At 33.7% G+C, this 13,564-nt stretch overlaps 1 protein-coding gene across 2 annotated transcripts; it reads left to right on the forward strand.

Moving 5' to 3' along the window:
• Positions 1 to 264: 264 nt before the first annotated feature.
• On the forward strand, positions 265 to 8,044 carry LOC131008944 (lysophospholipid acyltransferase LPEAT2). Of its 2 annotated transcripts, XM_057936083.1 has the most exons (14): positions 272 to 905; positions 1,450 to 1,630; positions 1,840 to 1,899; positions 2,065 to 2,228; positions 2,315 to 2,378; positions 2,854 to 2,922; positions 3,722 to 3,817; positions 4,651 to 4,695; positions 5,600 to 5,670; positions 6,171 to 6,237; positions 6,655 to 6,705; positions 7,064 to 7,174; positions 7,269 to 7,316; positions 7,675 to 8,044. In XM_057936083.1, the coding sequence occupies exons 1-14, from the start codon at positions 454 to 456 to the stop codon at positions 7,843 to 7,845; spliced, it is 1,650 nt and encodes a 549-aa protein (XP_057792066.1). In that variant the 5' UTR covers positions 272 to 453; the 3' UTR covers positions 7,846 to 8,044. The 2 variants fall into 2 exon arrangements, 1 of the variants encoding a protein (XP_057792066.1); XR_009096366.1 differs by lacking the exons at positions 4,651 to 4,695; positions 5,600 to 5,670; positions 6,171 to 6,237; ... (2 more) ...; positions 7,269 to 7,316; positions 7,675 to 8,044 and having other exon boundaries at positions 265 to 905; positions 2,024 to 2,228; positions 3,722 to 3,818.
• The last annotated feature ends 5,520 nt before the right edge of the window (positions 8,045 to 13,564 follow it).

Below are 13,564 nucleotides of genomic sequence, written 5' to 3' on the forward strand. Positions count from 1 at the left end.
GCTGTCCAATTTTCATTTTCATGTTTCCCTCTTTCCAAATGTGTGGACATAATAAAATTCAAACACTATTTGAGATCACAACTTACTTAAAATAACAGTATTGGCACGACGCGTGAGACCGACTTTGAGAGAAACTGTTATACTTTGCGCTATTTCGATGGTACACGCGTAGGAGTTATATTCCTTTCCTTATACTAATTCATTTATCAAATATTAGTATTTCATTATTATGCAATATTTATGGGCTAAAGTTGGAGGGTATTAACATATATTCGGAGCCTCACATGCGACTCACGTGGACTCTCTCTCTCTAACTTTTCCCTCCTTTCCTATTTGATTGCTTTATTTCCAAATTAACAAATTTAATATCCAATACAGAATCAATCTCTGGATCCCAATCCCAATTTAACCGCTCCACTGTCTTCTCTCTCTCTCTACCTTCCATCCTCAGCAATGGCGGTAGAGGACCATTCTCTCTCCACTCCCCTCCTCTCCTCCGAGCAGCAGCCCCACGTCATCGTCACCGTCCACGACGAACCCGATCAGCCCCAACCCGAAACCAATCCGCGAGCCCTATTTCAGTCGGGAGATGAGAATCGTCACAATCCCTATGCGTTTATCGGGGCGCACGACGGATTCGAGGTGCCCGGATCCATCAGCATCGACCCGTTCCGCAATCACACGCCAAGCGTCGAGGGTTTGTACGAGTGGCTGAAGATCGTCATCTGCTTGCCTATCGCGGCGGTCCGGCTTGTGCTGTTCGGCCTGTGTTTGACGGCCGGGTACTTGACGACGCGTCTGGCGCTCTACGGCTGGAAGGACAGGCAGAATCCTATGCCTAAGTGGCGCTGCCGGCTCATGTGGGTGACCCGCCTTTGTGGTCGGGCTATCCTTTTCTCCTTTGGGTATAACTCTTTTTTACTTTATTAGGTTGTTTATACTAGAGTTCTTAAATTGGTGGACTTTTTGTCGTTTGAAATTTATGTTGGGAGTAACAGTTTTATGTTTCTTGTGTTGTTGGCAAGTAGATTTGTTTATAAATAGAATTGCTTACTTTTTTATGTATTTAGGAAGCGGCGATTATACTTGATACTTCGAGTGTCTGATGATTAGTTCGGTTAGTGTTCTTTGGGATTGCTTTTGAGCTAGCTGTTCCCTCTATCCCCAGTCCTATTTTAGAATGCCATTGTAAAAGGTTGTCAAACTTCCCATTTTGCCCTTTTCATCAAAGCTATTTTCTTTTTCTTTCTTTATATTTTCAGTTTACAATTTGATAATTAGGGGGTAGTAAGAGTAAAACTTGGTATGTGTGTTTAAGACGGCTCAATACACGTATTCCGGGACAGAGGGAGTAATCAATAGTTGTTGTCACTGTCAGCATTCCGTTTAAGTGATTTCATTTTTGTTGATTTGAAAACTGACTGTTCTTTTGCATATTTTCTTCTGCAGCTACCATTGGATAAAAAGAAAAGGAAAACCTGCCCCCAGGGAAATTGCTCCTATAGTTGTGTCTAATCATGTATCGTATATTGATCCGATTTTCTTTTTCTATGAATTATTTCCAACCATAGTGTCTGCCGATACACATGATTCCATGCCTTTTGTTGGGACCATCATTAGAGCAATGCAGGTATGATTGGAATCTGATAAGTCTGTTACAAAATTTTAACAATTTATAATTCCAATAGCTCTTGTTTGTCTGCTTTTTATTTTGGTGTTCAGTCGGGAAGCACACGTGTTCCATACGATGCAATCTTTTGTTGTTTAGTTCCATATTCATTGCACTATTATCATGCCACCGGATATATTATTTAATTCAGAGGTCTTTTCCTGCATTAGGTCATTTATGTTGATAGATTCTCGAAGTCATCCAGGAAGCATGCTGTAAATGAAATAAAGGTAGGAAAAACCCGTATTCTCTGTCATATATTCTGTCGTGAACAGAAACAATTACATGAGTATATCTGATATCATTATTTTATTGGTTCAAAATGTAATTATTTTGAATTTATATATATATAAGCTATTTGATACAGAAATGTTCTTTCAAGGATCTGAAAACAGAGAAAAGCTTCTTGCAATCAGTTTCCTCGCGTGCTTTTATTTCCTGAGGGAACAACAAGCAATGGAAGAGTTCTTATATCCTTCCAACTTGGTGCATTCATTCCTGGTTATCCTGTTCAGCCAGTTGTTGTTCGTTACCCCTATGTTCACTTTGACCAGTCCTGGTAATGCCAGATTTGCATTTTCCCATTGGATATGCCTCCACATTTCTTTTTTCAAGCTCACTTCATACTTGTGCCATCTTTTTCAGGGGAAATATCACACTTGCAATGTTAATGTTCAGAATGTTTACACAGTTCCACAATTTCATGGAGGTATATACTTCAATTTTTTCTTTGTAGTTTAATTCTTGTAACTGTTTAGTAGTTGGCCCTGTAATTATTATCTTTTCATAACTAGACTGCTAACACGCCTAATAAAATTATAACATTCAGGCATTTCCTTTTATATAAATATAATCCTAGAATGCTATAAAACAATGTCTTAACTCTGTGCCTTTTTCAATATGCACTGACTGGTACGATTGAACTGCTGAATTCAACTACATGTATATATCTTATCATGTTTGAGCTGCTGTTACATTTCTCGTTAATAGGAAACTCAAATTATCATGTGGAAGTGGAATAGAAAGTAAATGCAACAAAATGTTTAAATGGTATTTTGTGCATGTAAAAAAATTGCTTTGATATAAAGAGCTTTCATATCAGTTGTGGAGTGATTCATACAGTATGGTTAATGTTACTACTACATACTGATACTGTCATATCGTTCTCCTGTCACTATTCACAGGTGGAATATCTTCCACTTGTTTATCCTAACGAGAATCGGAAGGAAAATGCAGTTCATTTTGCTCAGAGGGTGAGCTACGTCTAAATTTTTATATGGATACACTACTTTTTATTTATGTTAAGCAGCAGTTACGTTTTAGCATCTTTTTTTTGGTTTAATTTCAGTCATAGCATATTAGCATGCTCTAATTGCCTGCAATAAACTATCGATTTGGTTCTTTTCAAGTCCGTGAAACTTTGTGGATGTTTAATGTATGTCTATTTACTAGAACATATACCATGACCCTTGATGTTCTTTTGACACAATGAAGTATAGATTATCTCTAGCATGTAGCTAATTGATTTTATTCATTATAGATTTTAGGCATGCATAGTACTTTGGTGAATATCCAAGTCCAACTCTGCCTTTCTTCAGTTGTCTTTTTCTTTAGTATTAGTCACCTGCTATTTCCAAAGCTCAACTACCTATAAATCACCAGCTTGGTGAGGCAATCATGGTTAACTCAGGGATGACGATGGTAGCATGGTCATCGGGCATTGAGTATGCATACTAGAATCTCACTCTAGATTTTAAAACAATGTATGTATAATAAGATTTTTTTTTCCTTATACTTCCATATTAAACTGATAAACAAAAAGATAAGAAAGGACAAGGAGACAGGATAAAGAATCTTTCTTTTTTATTGCAAGATAGTCTTTTCAAATTTTCCAGCCTTGCTTCTTGGTGAGACCGAGCAAGGTCACTTATAGCTCCTTTATCTTTTTTTTTCCTTTCTATAAGCATAGTTGCATAGCAATTGTAGCATACATATCTTGCATTAATAGTTCAATTGTTTATGTTATTCTTAAGTGTGCTTTACCTAATGCAGACTGCTCATGCTATTGCAAGTGCCCTCAATGTAGCACAGACAGCTCACTCATATGGAGACTTTATGCTTCTTGCCAAGGCAGCTGAGTCAAAGCAGGTTGCATGTTATTTTCAGTCGCTAGTAAATATGTTAGAAATTTGTTTTTATGGCCATGGCTTTCTCTATCACTATAGTTTCCTTCATTTCTTTGTTTATTGTCATCTCATTTGGATAAAAAAGTGTGAAGCTACTCATTGATCTTGTACATAAAACACAGTATCCTGTACCCAGACCATGAGCGGTTGTTCCGAGGTTCCTTTTTCCCATTGGTAAATAGTTGATTCAATGCTTCCAGAATTTAGAAGTTCTTTGCCGGATCTTCTTATAATATGTTCCTAAGATATGTTTGCCTTAAATTTTAATGAGAATATGACAAGATTATATGTTAAAAACTTAACTTTAATAAGATCGAACTTATGATTAGTTGTAGTGCCTTAAACATTCAATGTGTTTTAACTACCTTAAGTCTTGTAGACCTGAGATTGTGAAATTAAGGAATGATTGGCCTTAGTTGTCTATAGCAGTAATACGTTGGCCTGCGCTTTGGGTTATATCTGGCTCAGGAGTCCAGGTTTGTGACTTCTTGTTTTGACCATTGATTTTTGGGCCTTTGTGGTTATCAAATTTTATTCTGTAAATAGCGGGATACTCGGATTACTCATTATCAATTTAGTTTGGATTTGGTGAATCCTATATTTCTTCTGCCTTTACTTGTATATGTAGTTATTTTTCAATACGTTTGGTTTTTTTGTTACGCATCTAGGCAAATCCTGTTTGATCATATGGAAAGTGTTCCCATATGAATGGATGCTCAGTTGTTCACTATGTTGATTTCCTTGCTTGTCCGAATTTAATTGTCTATCGATAAAATATCTGTATTTTCTTTTCAGGAAAACCCGTCGATGTACATGGTAGAACTGGGCTGGGTACAATCAGTAAGTTATATTGGCTTTGCTAAGCCTAAAGTTTAAAGAAATTTAAATATCTGTTAATGTCTCTTTTGGTTTTAGATAATCTTTCTGGATAGGGTCCATTGTCAATATCATCCAATTTAACAAAACACTTCTGACAATTAGTCAAAAAAGTAATGATGTTTAGAGCTAATTTAACTTACCTAAAATTGAATTCTTCGTCATTAAAATTCTCTTGCTGTAGTGCTGTTGTGTTTAAAGAAGGAATCTGGCATTGCCAATAAATGGCTACTATTACATATTCATTTGAATGATATTTCACTGAAGTTGGTTACAGTAGCTCCAAAACAGATGGAACATCGTCCTAACTCCTACGTAAATAGAATGGATGCGAGAAATTTTCTTCTTGCTTCTCGGTGTAGCTAAGTTCTAGACTTCCTAATCATTCGGCAAACTTCAGCTACAACCGGCCAATAAATCTTGATTTTGCTTTCAGCTTTGCTTCCTTCGCTCTCTCAGTTTTAATGAGTGATTAAGGGGATTACTGCAGTTCTTGGGGTGAGTTGATCGATGGTCCAATGGGCATCCCTTACCCCTAACCCCGCTGCCTCCTTCAGAAAAAAGAACAAGAAATGAAATAAGAAAGAGGAATAGCATTTTTATTCCATTTAGTAGTTTCCTTTGAAGTTTTATCACCAAAGAATGGTTCACACTCGGCAGAAGTCTCATAACAATGTGTACTTGTAATGGCAGTTCTACCCGCTCAACCTTTTGTTTAGCTAAATGGTTCTGCTGAAAGTTTAGTAACCATAGGCAGGAAATATCCGGGTTACAAAGTGAACTCTATATACCTTAATATCCATGTTCATGCAAAGTTCTTGTAAATTAATTGCAACTTTTTTTTTTTTGTCGTACTACTTAACTGCAGTCATTGCATTTGAGTGCTGTGGAAGCAGTTGAGGTTTTGGAGATATTTCTGTCAATGAATCCAGATCCCAGGTATTCAGAAATTTTGTTCTGTTGAATTAAATATATCATGTTACAGTTTCAGTACGACTGAGAAATGCACAAATCATTTTGCTTGCTCCAATTTACCCAAAATAAACAATAGGAAAAAGTTACAGTTTCAGTTGAATTAAATATATCATGTTACAGTTTCAGTACGACTGAGAAATGCATAAATCATTTTGCTTGCTCCAATTTACCCAAAATAAACAATAGGAAAAAGTTAAAAACTACCTTAGAAGGGTTTTCTTAGGTGCTTGCTTCCTTGAAGTGATCGTCTCTGGCAATGTTGGGTGGTTAACTCTTATCTAGGTTATACTCAAAACATGGGGCTATCAGGTGTCTAGACAACTATTGAGTTTATAGCTTCTGTACCCACTGAAGAAGAGAGTAGTTTTTTCTTATAATGCTCAAGCATTTGCTTATTCTAATGAAATTAAGATGGTAGTGCAACGATTAAAAACTTGCTTCTGATACAATTTCATTTATTTCAGTGGGTGTGTTGAATTTCATGATTTTCTCAGAGCTCTGAGACTGAAACCTTGTGGCCTTTCTGAGAAGGTTAGTTTTAAATGTTTTTGAGTTTCGATCTCCTTCATGAGCTGTTTACCTCTTTTCATGGTGACTTGGTGTGTGTGCATGCATCCAAAACCATAATGATGGATGACACAATTAATGATAGATGCAATTAAGTATGTGTCTGTGAGCAGTGGGCAGGTGTGTTTGTGTGGGAGAGGGAGGGGGAGGGGGGTTCAGCCCCAACCTACCCACCAAGCCCCCTGGTGCATTTCAGTTCTTTCCAGACTCATGCTCTTGCTGATTCGATATTAGTTTCATGTAGCTTGTTTAACTTCATGCATCTTTTCTTCTTTGCCACTCCATTTTTAGTCATTTAACATGAGATTGCGTGAAAATTGTGTTTTCTTGGCTTTTGTGCTTGCGTATGTTTTACTGAACATTTTCCTCGTTATTCTGCAGATGTTTGAATTTATTGATGTGCAGAAGATGGGTAAAATAACATTTAAGCAGGTAAGTTTTTTATATGGATATTTGCCACACAGTAGCAGTGGTTTTCTTACCCACCACATATAGTATCTCAATAGCAGGTTATAGAAACCTTAATTTCTAAAAGAGAAAAAGGGAAAGTAGTTGCAAGACCTCCTTGCATGGATCAGCTTTCTTGTGACCGAGCATAGTGTAATATTGTAATTTGGTATCCTGGCTCCTGCTTTCTGGTTGTACTGGCTTCAACAGGATGAAGTTAATGCTTTTTAACATTAGAACGAACTATGTCTAAAACTCTGCTCTCTTGAACCTTAGCGACTTTTTAGATTTGTTATGTCATGTTCAAGAAGTTTCTCACTGTTGAAATGTTATGTCATTTCAGTTCTTGCTTGGTTCAGCCCACATTTTGAAGCAGCCTCTGTTTCGGCGCGCATGTGATGTAGCATTTGGTGAATGTGATATAAATGGGAAAGATCATATCTTGAAGCAAGAGGTTCATAACTATATCTTGCTTTCGTTGATGCTGTTTCCAAAATTTAGCTTGTGAGTTTTAGTGACTCAGTCACCCTGGTTTTTCCTTTTGACAGTTACAAGATGCAGTTTCGCTATCAATTCCAAGTTTAAATTCTGATGAGGTAAGTTGGGTATTATCTGCTCATTAATCCCATCAACAGAATCTCGACCAACCCACTGACTGACTCAGCAAATAATATTTTGTTTCATGGTAAAAAGATGAAAGGCTCTACATTACCTCTTAATCCGCCACTTAATTAACATATCTTCTCTGATAATCCAGCATTTTAGTGTGCTTAAATAGACATCTTTTATATGGATTGTGGCATAGATTGATTATTTGCTCTGGTGGATTATTTTAATTAGCTTGCATTATATCTATATGAATTTAACGTTATTAAGGAAGTATAATCAGAAAAATATATTGGTCAATAATATGGCATTAATGCTGATACATATTCCCATGAGTTGTTTATACAGATTGATGGGCTGTTTAGTTTGTTCGATGTGGATAATGACGGTAGGATCAGCAGGGATGATTTCTTCTCCTGTTTGAGACGACTGCCTCTGCTCGTTGCACTATTTGCGCCCAAATTGCTGCACAGAGCTTCCTCCATTGCTCATCCAAATTTAGTAGAGCAAGTCTTGTAACCAGGAATTTACAATCCTCTTACTGCATTTTCCTAAAATTTTGTAACCTTAATTGTGAGAGCTTATTTCATCAACCATGTTTGTAAATTTCGCATGTGGTCTGGAATTTTAAGGTATAACAACACATGAGTTTGATGGGAGAGAATTAATACTGTATTGTCAAGTTGGTAGGAAAAGATGGTGCAATTTTATTGGCTCATTCATTGCAACGTACGAAATTGGTATTTTTTTATTTTTTTCAAATGTTTAAGAGGTGGTTGTAGTGATATGTTGTATCCCTGGAGATTTCAATGTCTCTATATAAGTTTGCAGTGAAATATTCAATACTACTCGTAACTTTTTGGAGAAAATTTAAGCACGTTTTAACTATGAACCTTGTGTTTATTTAATTTAAGCGTGAAAAACACTTATGACATTTGGATGGTTTCGTACATTGCTGTTAGATGCAAAAAAATAAAATAAAATGAGTTGACAAATTAAATTTAAAATAGTAAAATATCTATTAGTTGACTGACAAGGGAAAGGAAATGATTACTATGTAATTGTCTGACAAGTATAAAAAATAAGGTAAACCGGCTACATAAAATTCCCTTCACGACTTTCTAATTAATCCGATCATCAATCTAATTAGGTATTAGTCTCGACAAATTGGCACAGTCAATTGTAGAAGCGCATATGAAAACTTAAGGATTAGTTGTTATCATGCAATTTCATTGTAAATTTTAAAGTAATTACAATAATAATTCCGTTTCGCACCCTAAATTTTTCTCACACTTCTAATAGATTAATGACACAATTTTAATTGTACCAAGAGATACACCTTTAAGTGTAATTAACAAAGTTTAGTTAACACCCATATGTATCTTTATATACTTTTGTTATATACATATAAATTTTGTTACATTTAAAATTGTAACAAATTTCATAACATCTATCCATGTAACCAAATTTGCTACATCTAAAATTAGCATAAAATATTTTTGTTACGTAAAGCTATATATTTTTGCTCTCTCTCATCTCTCTCTCACACACACACATACACACATACACACACACCCGGGTTTTAAGAAATATTATATGAGTGTATTGTGAGTAGAGAATAAGTCCTAGTTTATATATTGTTATGTTACTTTAACAAAAAGTAATGATAGACTATGATGATTTTTGTCTGAATAAGTATGTAAAATAGAGATTAAAAAAAATAAAGGGACTGTGGTAGGGGGATAATATTCAAAAATAGAAAGTATATGATTTTGGAAGACTGCCTAAAATGATAAAATAAGCATATTTTTCGGAGACAAAGGAAGTATTACTTTAGTAACTAAGTAGTATTTTTTTTCTTTCAAAAAACTAATTACAAATATGTTGTCATAAAAAAGTAGTCTTGTCTTTTCATTGGGCATATTGCGTTGTACCAACTCGATTGATGCAGCACATGAAAACTGAAAATTAAAGGCCTAACTATTTTTATTTTGTTCCCTCCAAAAAAAAAAAAAACTAATTTTATTTTGTGGTTATATTAATATTTTCTGGTCTTGTCTATTTGTCCCACATACACACACCAATGACACCATTGTCGCCCGTTTATCACAACACAACCATCACAAAAATGTCGGTATGGACGCACTCATCAATTATACTATAAATTTGGTTTGGGTCCATATTTATTTTCACACACTTATATTGGTATTCAATAATTCCTTCAACAAACTTAATACTAGAAAATAAGAGAAATGAAAACATGGATTTAAAGAAAGAAAATTTTGTACTTCTTCTTTCCTCATAATAATTTTACAACTAAAGATAACACTAGTATAAAACTTCCCTATAAAAACTTATATAGCATACGAGACTATTTTATATTAAATTTGATATTTATAGTCACAGCTCATATGAGATTGAGACGTTGATAAAAAAAGTCAGTACTTTTTTACATAAAATTTAAAGTTTGATTAGAATTCCGTGTCGGTAAATGGAAAAGCTAAAATATAAACAAAATATAATTAAATATTTCATGAAAATTCGTTGAAGCTACACTTGTCACTTGATCTCTAATATATGTGAATTTGATTCCACTAAACTTTATACTCCATATGTGCAAAATTGCAAACTCATAATTATATTTGTGACAAAACGTACAGTCGGTACCGATCTATATATTAGTTTATCATATACACCAAAATATCTCATAGTCACCACACTTATCATCCATCTTATATAGTAATTCCATGGATTTTAATTCGTATTCTTTTTAAATCTACTTGTCTCCTTAGTTTAATATTTTTATTTTCAATAGTAATTACTGTACTAAATGCAATTTGTGTATTTATTCATAATATTTATGTATAAATTATTATATCTATAATATATTAAAAAAATAATTTTTTTATTTGAAATAAATTTCAAATTGAGTGATAATTTTGTGATTATAATAAAATTGAATTTTTATTTTCCTTTCCTTTTTTTAATTTTATTATCTTTTTATATCTTATAAAAAGAAATATAAAAATATTTTTCGTGTAATACACGAGGAAAAATTCTAGTTAATCATAATTTAAACATTTATTAATGACAACTTTGAGAAGATTATCAATTTTCATCATATTAAAATAAAATATTATTTTATTTTAAAATTTATATTTATAATTTATGATGCATTTTTCATCGAAATTTCACGGGTGGTTTAAAAAATAAAAAGAAAAGGGGTTGGCTAGAAGCCACTTATTTGGAATAACACACTTGCACAAAACGTCCACGTAAGTATGCAATAATTGCGGCACTAGCTCACTTGCCCTTACTATTTACTAAACAAGGAAATATAATTATGTAAGTTTCAGCATATTATAAACTTTACCAAAACAGTAAGGAAATCTTCTCCGACAATATCTTAAAATAGAAATTCACAAAATATTAAATATAATTAGTTCAAGGGTCATTTCTAAAGATTCAATATCGATGTGTTTTATGAATAAGAATTATCTGGAATGATTATTATAATTATAATGCACAAAAGTATATAAGAACCAACAAATATACATCATTATTCAATTGACAAATTTCTGATGTGTCCCGTCGACTCCTTATAGTGTAAAATTTTAATTATAATTTTTTAATATAACATGATAGTACCTTCGTCCACAAGAAATAATTATAGTAAGAAATTACACGAGCTTTAATAGTATTTATAATTATAATTAATTGTATTGTGAGTGAATAATAGAGTTCATCACGTGATGAATAGTTTTCAAAAATAAAAATAAGCTAATTTTTGTAATATATATATATATATATATATATTAATTTTTGTGAACGGATGAGTATTACAATATAAATGACCAGGTGTTGAATTTTTGGACAATTTAAATTTTAAACCAACTCTTCAGAAATCGAACAGTTAGGTATTTTAATTTGTTTGTTTTTATATTCCCATTACCCCATTATTCATGCCTAGAGCTGTCGATTGGTTCGGGTTCGGTTACCCGAATCCGAAATTGTCATATTTTACTAATTGTTTTCGAACCGTTTTAGGAGTTCGGTTACCAAATAACAGCTTCGGTTACTCGATTCGGTTATTTGGGTATCCAAAATACCCATTTAAAAAATTAAAATTCAAATAATTTACCCAATAACTCTCTCTCTTGGACCCATTTAAAAAATTAAATATCACTCACTCTCTCCTCTCTCTCTCTCCTCCACTTGTATGCTTATTGTACTCTCTCTCTCTCCTCTCCACTTGTATGCCTATTGTACTCTTATCTCCTTTTTCTCTCCTCCACTCCCTTTCTCTTCCCTAAATTGAAAATCTGTGAGATTTGCTACTGGGGAATTGGACAAATCAGTGCACAGAGCTCACCACAGCAAGAGAGAGAAAGAGCCGACATATTTCCGCCGAGTTCTTCGAAAGCTAACGAGTCTGTGAACTGACGAGGAGATGTTGCTACTAGGGTTCCTTAGTAATTTTTAATTTCTATCAATTAATAATTAAAATAATATATATATATTATTAAATAATTTCGGGTTAATCAATACCCGAAAATCTTCTAAAAATGATACCTGAAGCTGAACCGATAACTAAATAATTCGATAATTGGATACCCAAACTCGGGAATTTCGGTTCGATTATTGGATTAACCAATATCCGATATCCGTTTAGACAGCCTTATTCATGCCTTATTTCATTTTGGATTGCGCTTAAAAATTTGAGCTCGTAAGATGGAAGAAATATAATTTTACAAAAAAATAAAATAAAATTGATTTACCTAGAATAAGAATCGGTAAGAAGCAAGAATTTGATGGAAGGGCAGCAGTTTGAAGTGTAATAATGGAAAGAAAACCCAGATTTGGAAAGTAAAGGAAGGAGTGAGGCGCATTTAAACTAAGAGTGGTCCCCTCCCACGTAGAATTGCATACATTTTCTTAAAATTTGGACCCCAAATTCTTAAAAATACCAAAAACAGAGTTGGAAGAAACCTATAGAGACCAATTGGCCCATCGAATACTCCAAAAAACCATCACACCCAACCCACTTGCCGACAGGTGTCCGCACCACAACTTTTGGGTTTAGGGCATCAAAATCATTTAAAACTTCCATTTTCTAACACCAACTTTTGGGTCTCAATATTATAATACTACTTTTTTGGGGGGCTTCCCATGTAAAATATTACCTCTAATCACAATCCTTGCTTCAAATATCTCCTCGAGAATCAACTCGTCCACTTGTTCATGTCTTTGCCTAGCTCTTCTATCTCTTTCTCTCACCGGGACCATTCCATTTTGTGAACCTAAATCAAAAGCTACAATTTTCTTTTCTTTGGAGGGGGGTGACAAAGAGTATTCCCCATTAGTTAAGCTCACTAAACCCAAATTATTGAGCTTCTTAGTGGGATGCAGACGTGGATTAGTGTTTTATTTTGATTATTTATTAATCGCAGCGTCCGCGATTGATGCGATTGACACGCATAACACTGTATACTTTAGTGCGAAGGCGTGACCACCACCATTTGTAATCATCATAGTTATCTGTATATGTGTCATTGTCAGGGTATTTGTATCGTGCATGACTTAACATTATTAGTATATATAAGGTACAAAATGGAGCATGGAATCCATCCCATCTTTAGTTTGCTGTGATTATACGCTGATAGTATATATCTTTAATTTTTATTTTATGCAAGAAAAAGAAAAATTGTGTATTAAAGGTAATCATTGTTCTTAATTTATTCAAAGTTAGACGGCATTCTAGATTATTCATGCACTAGTTAAATATGGGATCTTTATTTGCTATAAGTGGGAATAAATTACAAAGTCCAGTTTCAGGAGGGTGGAGATATAGACAAATCAAGTTTATTTTACTTTATCATTATAATGTATGCCAAACGATAAAAAGAAACTTAAAGGGGCTAGGGAACTTTACATGGCCTTAGATATCTAAAATTAGAAAGTGGGAACGAGGCAAAGAAAAGAGGTAAAAAAAAAAAAAAGTACTTCTTGTTCGTTTTGTTTATCTTCAAATATAATGGGTGTGCACATATCGTTTTGGTTTCTACCGTCACGTGATTTAAATGGAATGTATCTTTTTGGATGCCAAAATAATATCTTGATTTTATTTTTTGAATGTTGAATATTTCGTCATTTTTGTGAAATTAACTTTTTAAAATAATAATAATAATAATAATAATAATAATAATAATAATAATAATAATAATAATTGCTCTATAGA

Source organism: Salvia miltiorrhiza, chromosome 2, assembly GCF_028751815.1.
Source record: "Salvia miltiorrhiza cultivar Shanhuang (shh) chromosome 2, IMPLAD_Smil_shh, whole genome shotgun sequence".
NCBI classification, from domain to species: domain Eukaryota; kingdom Viridiplantae; phylum Streptophyta; class Magnoliopsida; order Lamiales; family Lamiaceae; genus Salvia; species Salvia miltiorrhiza.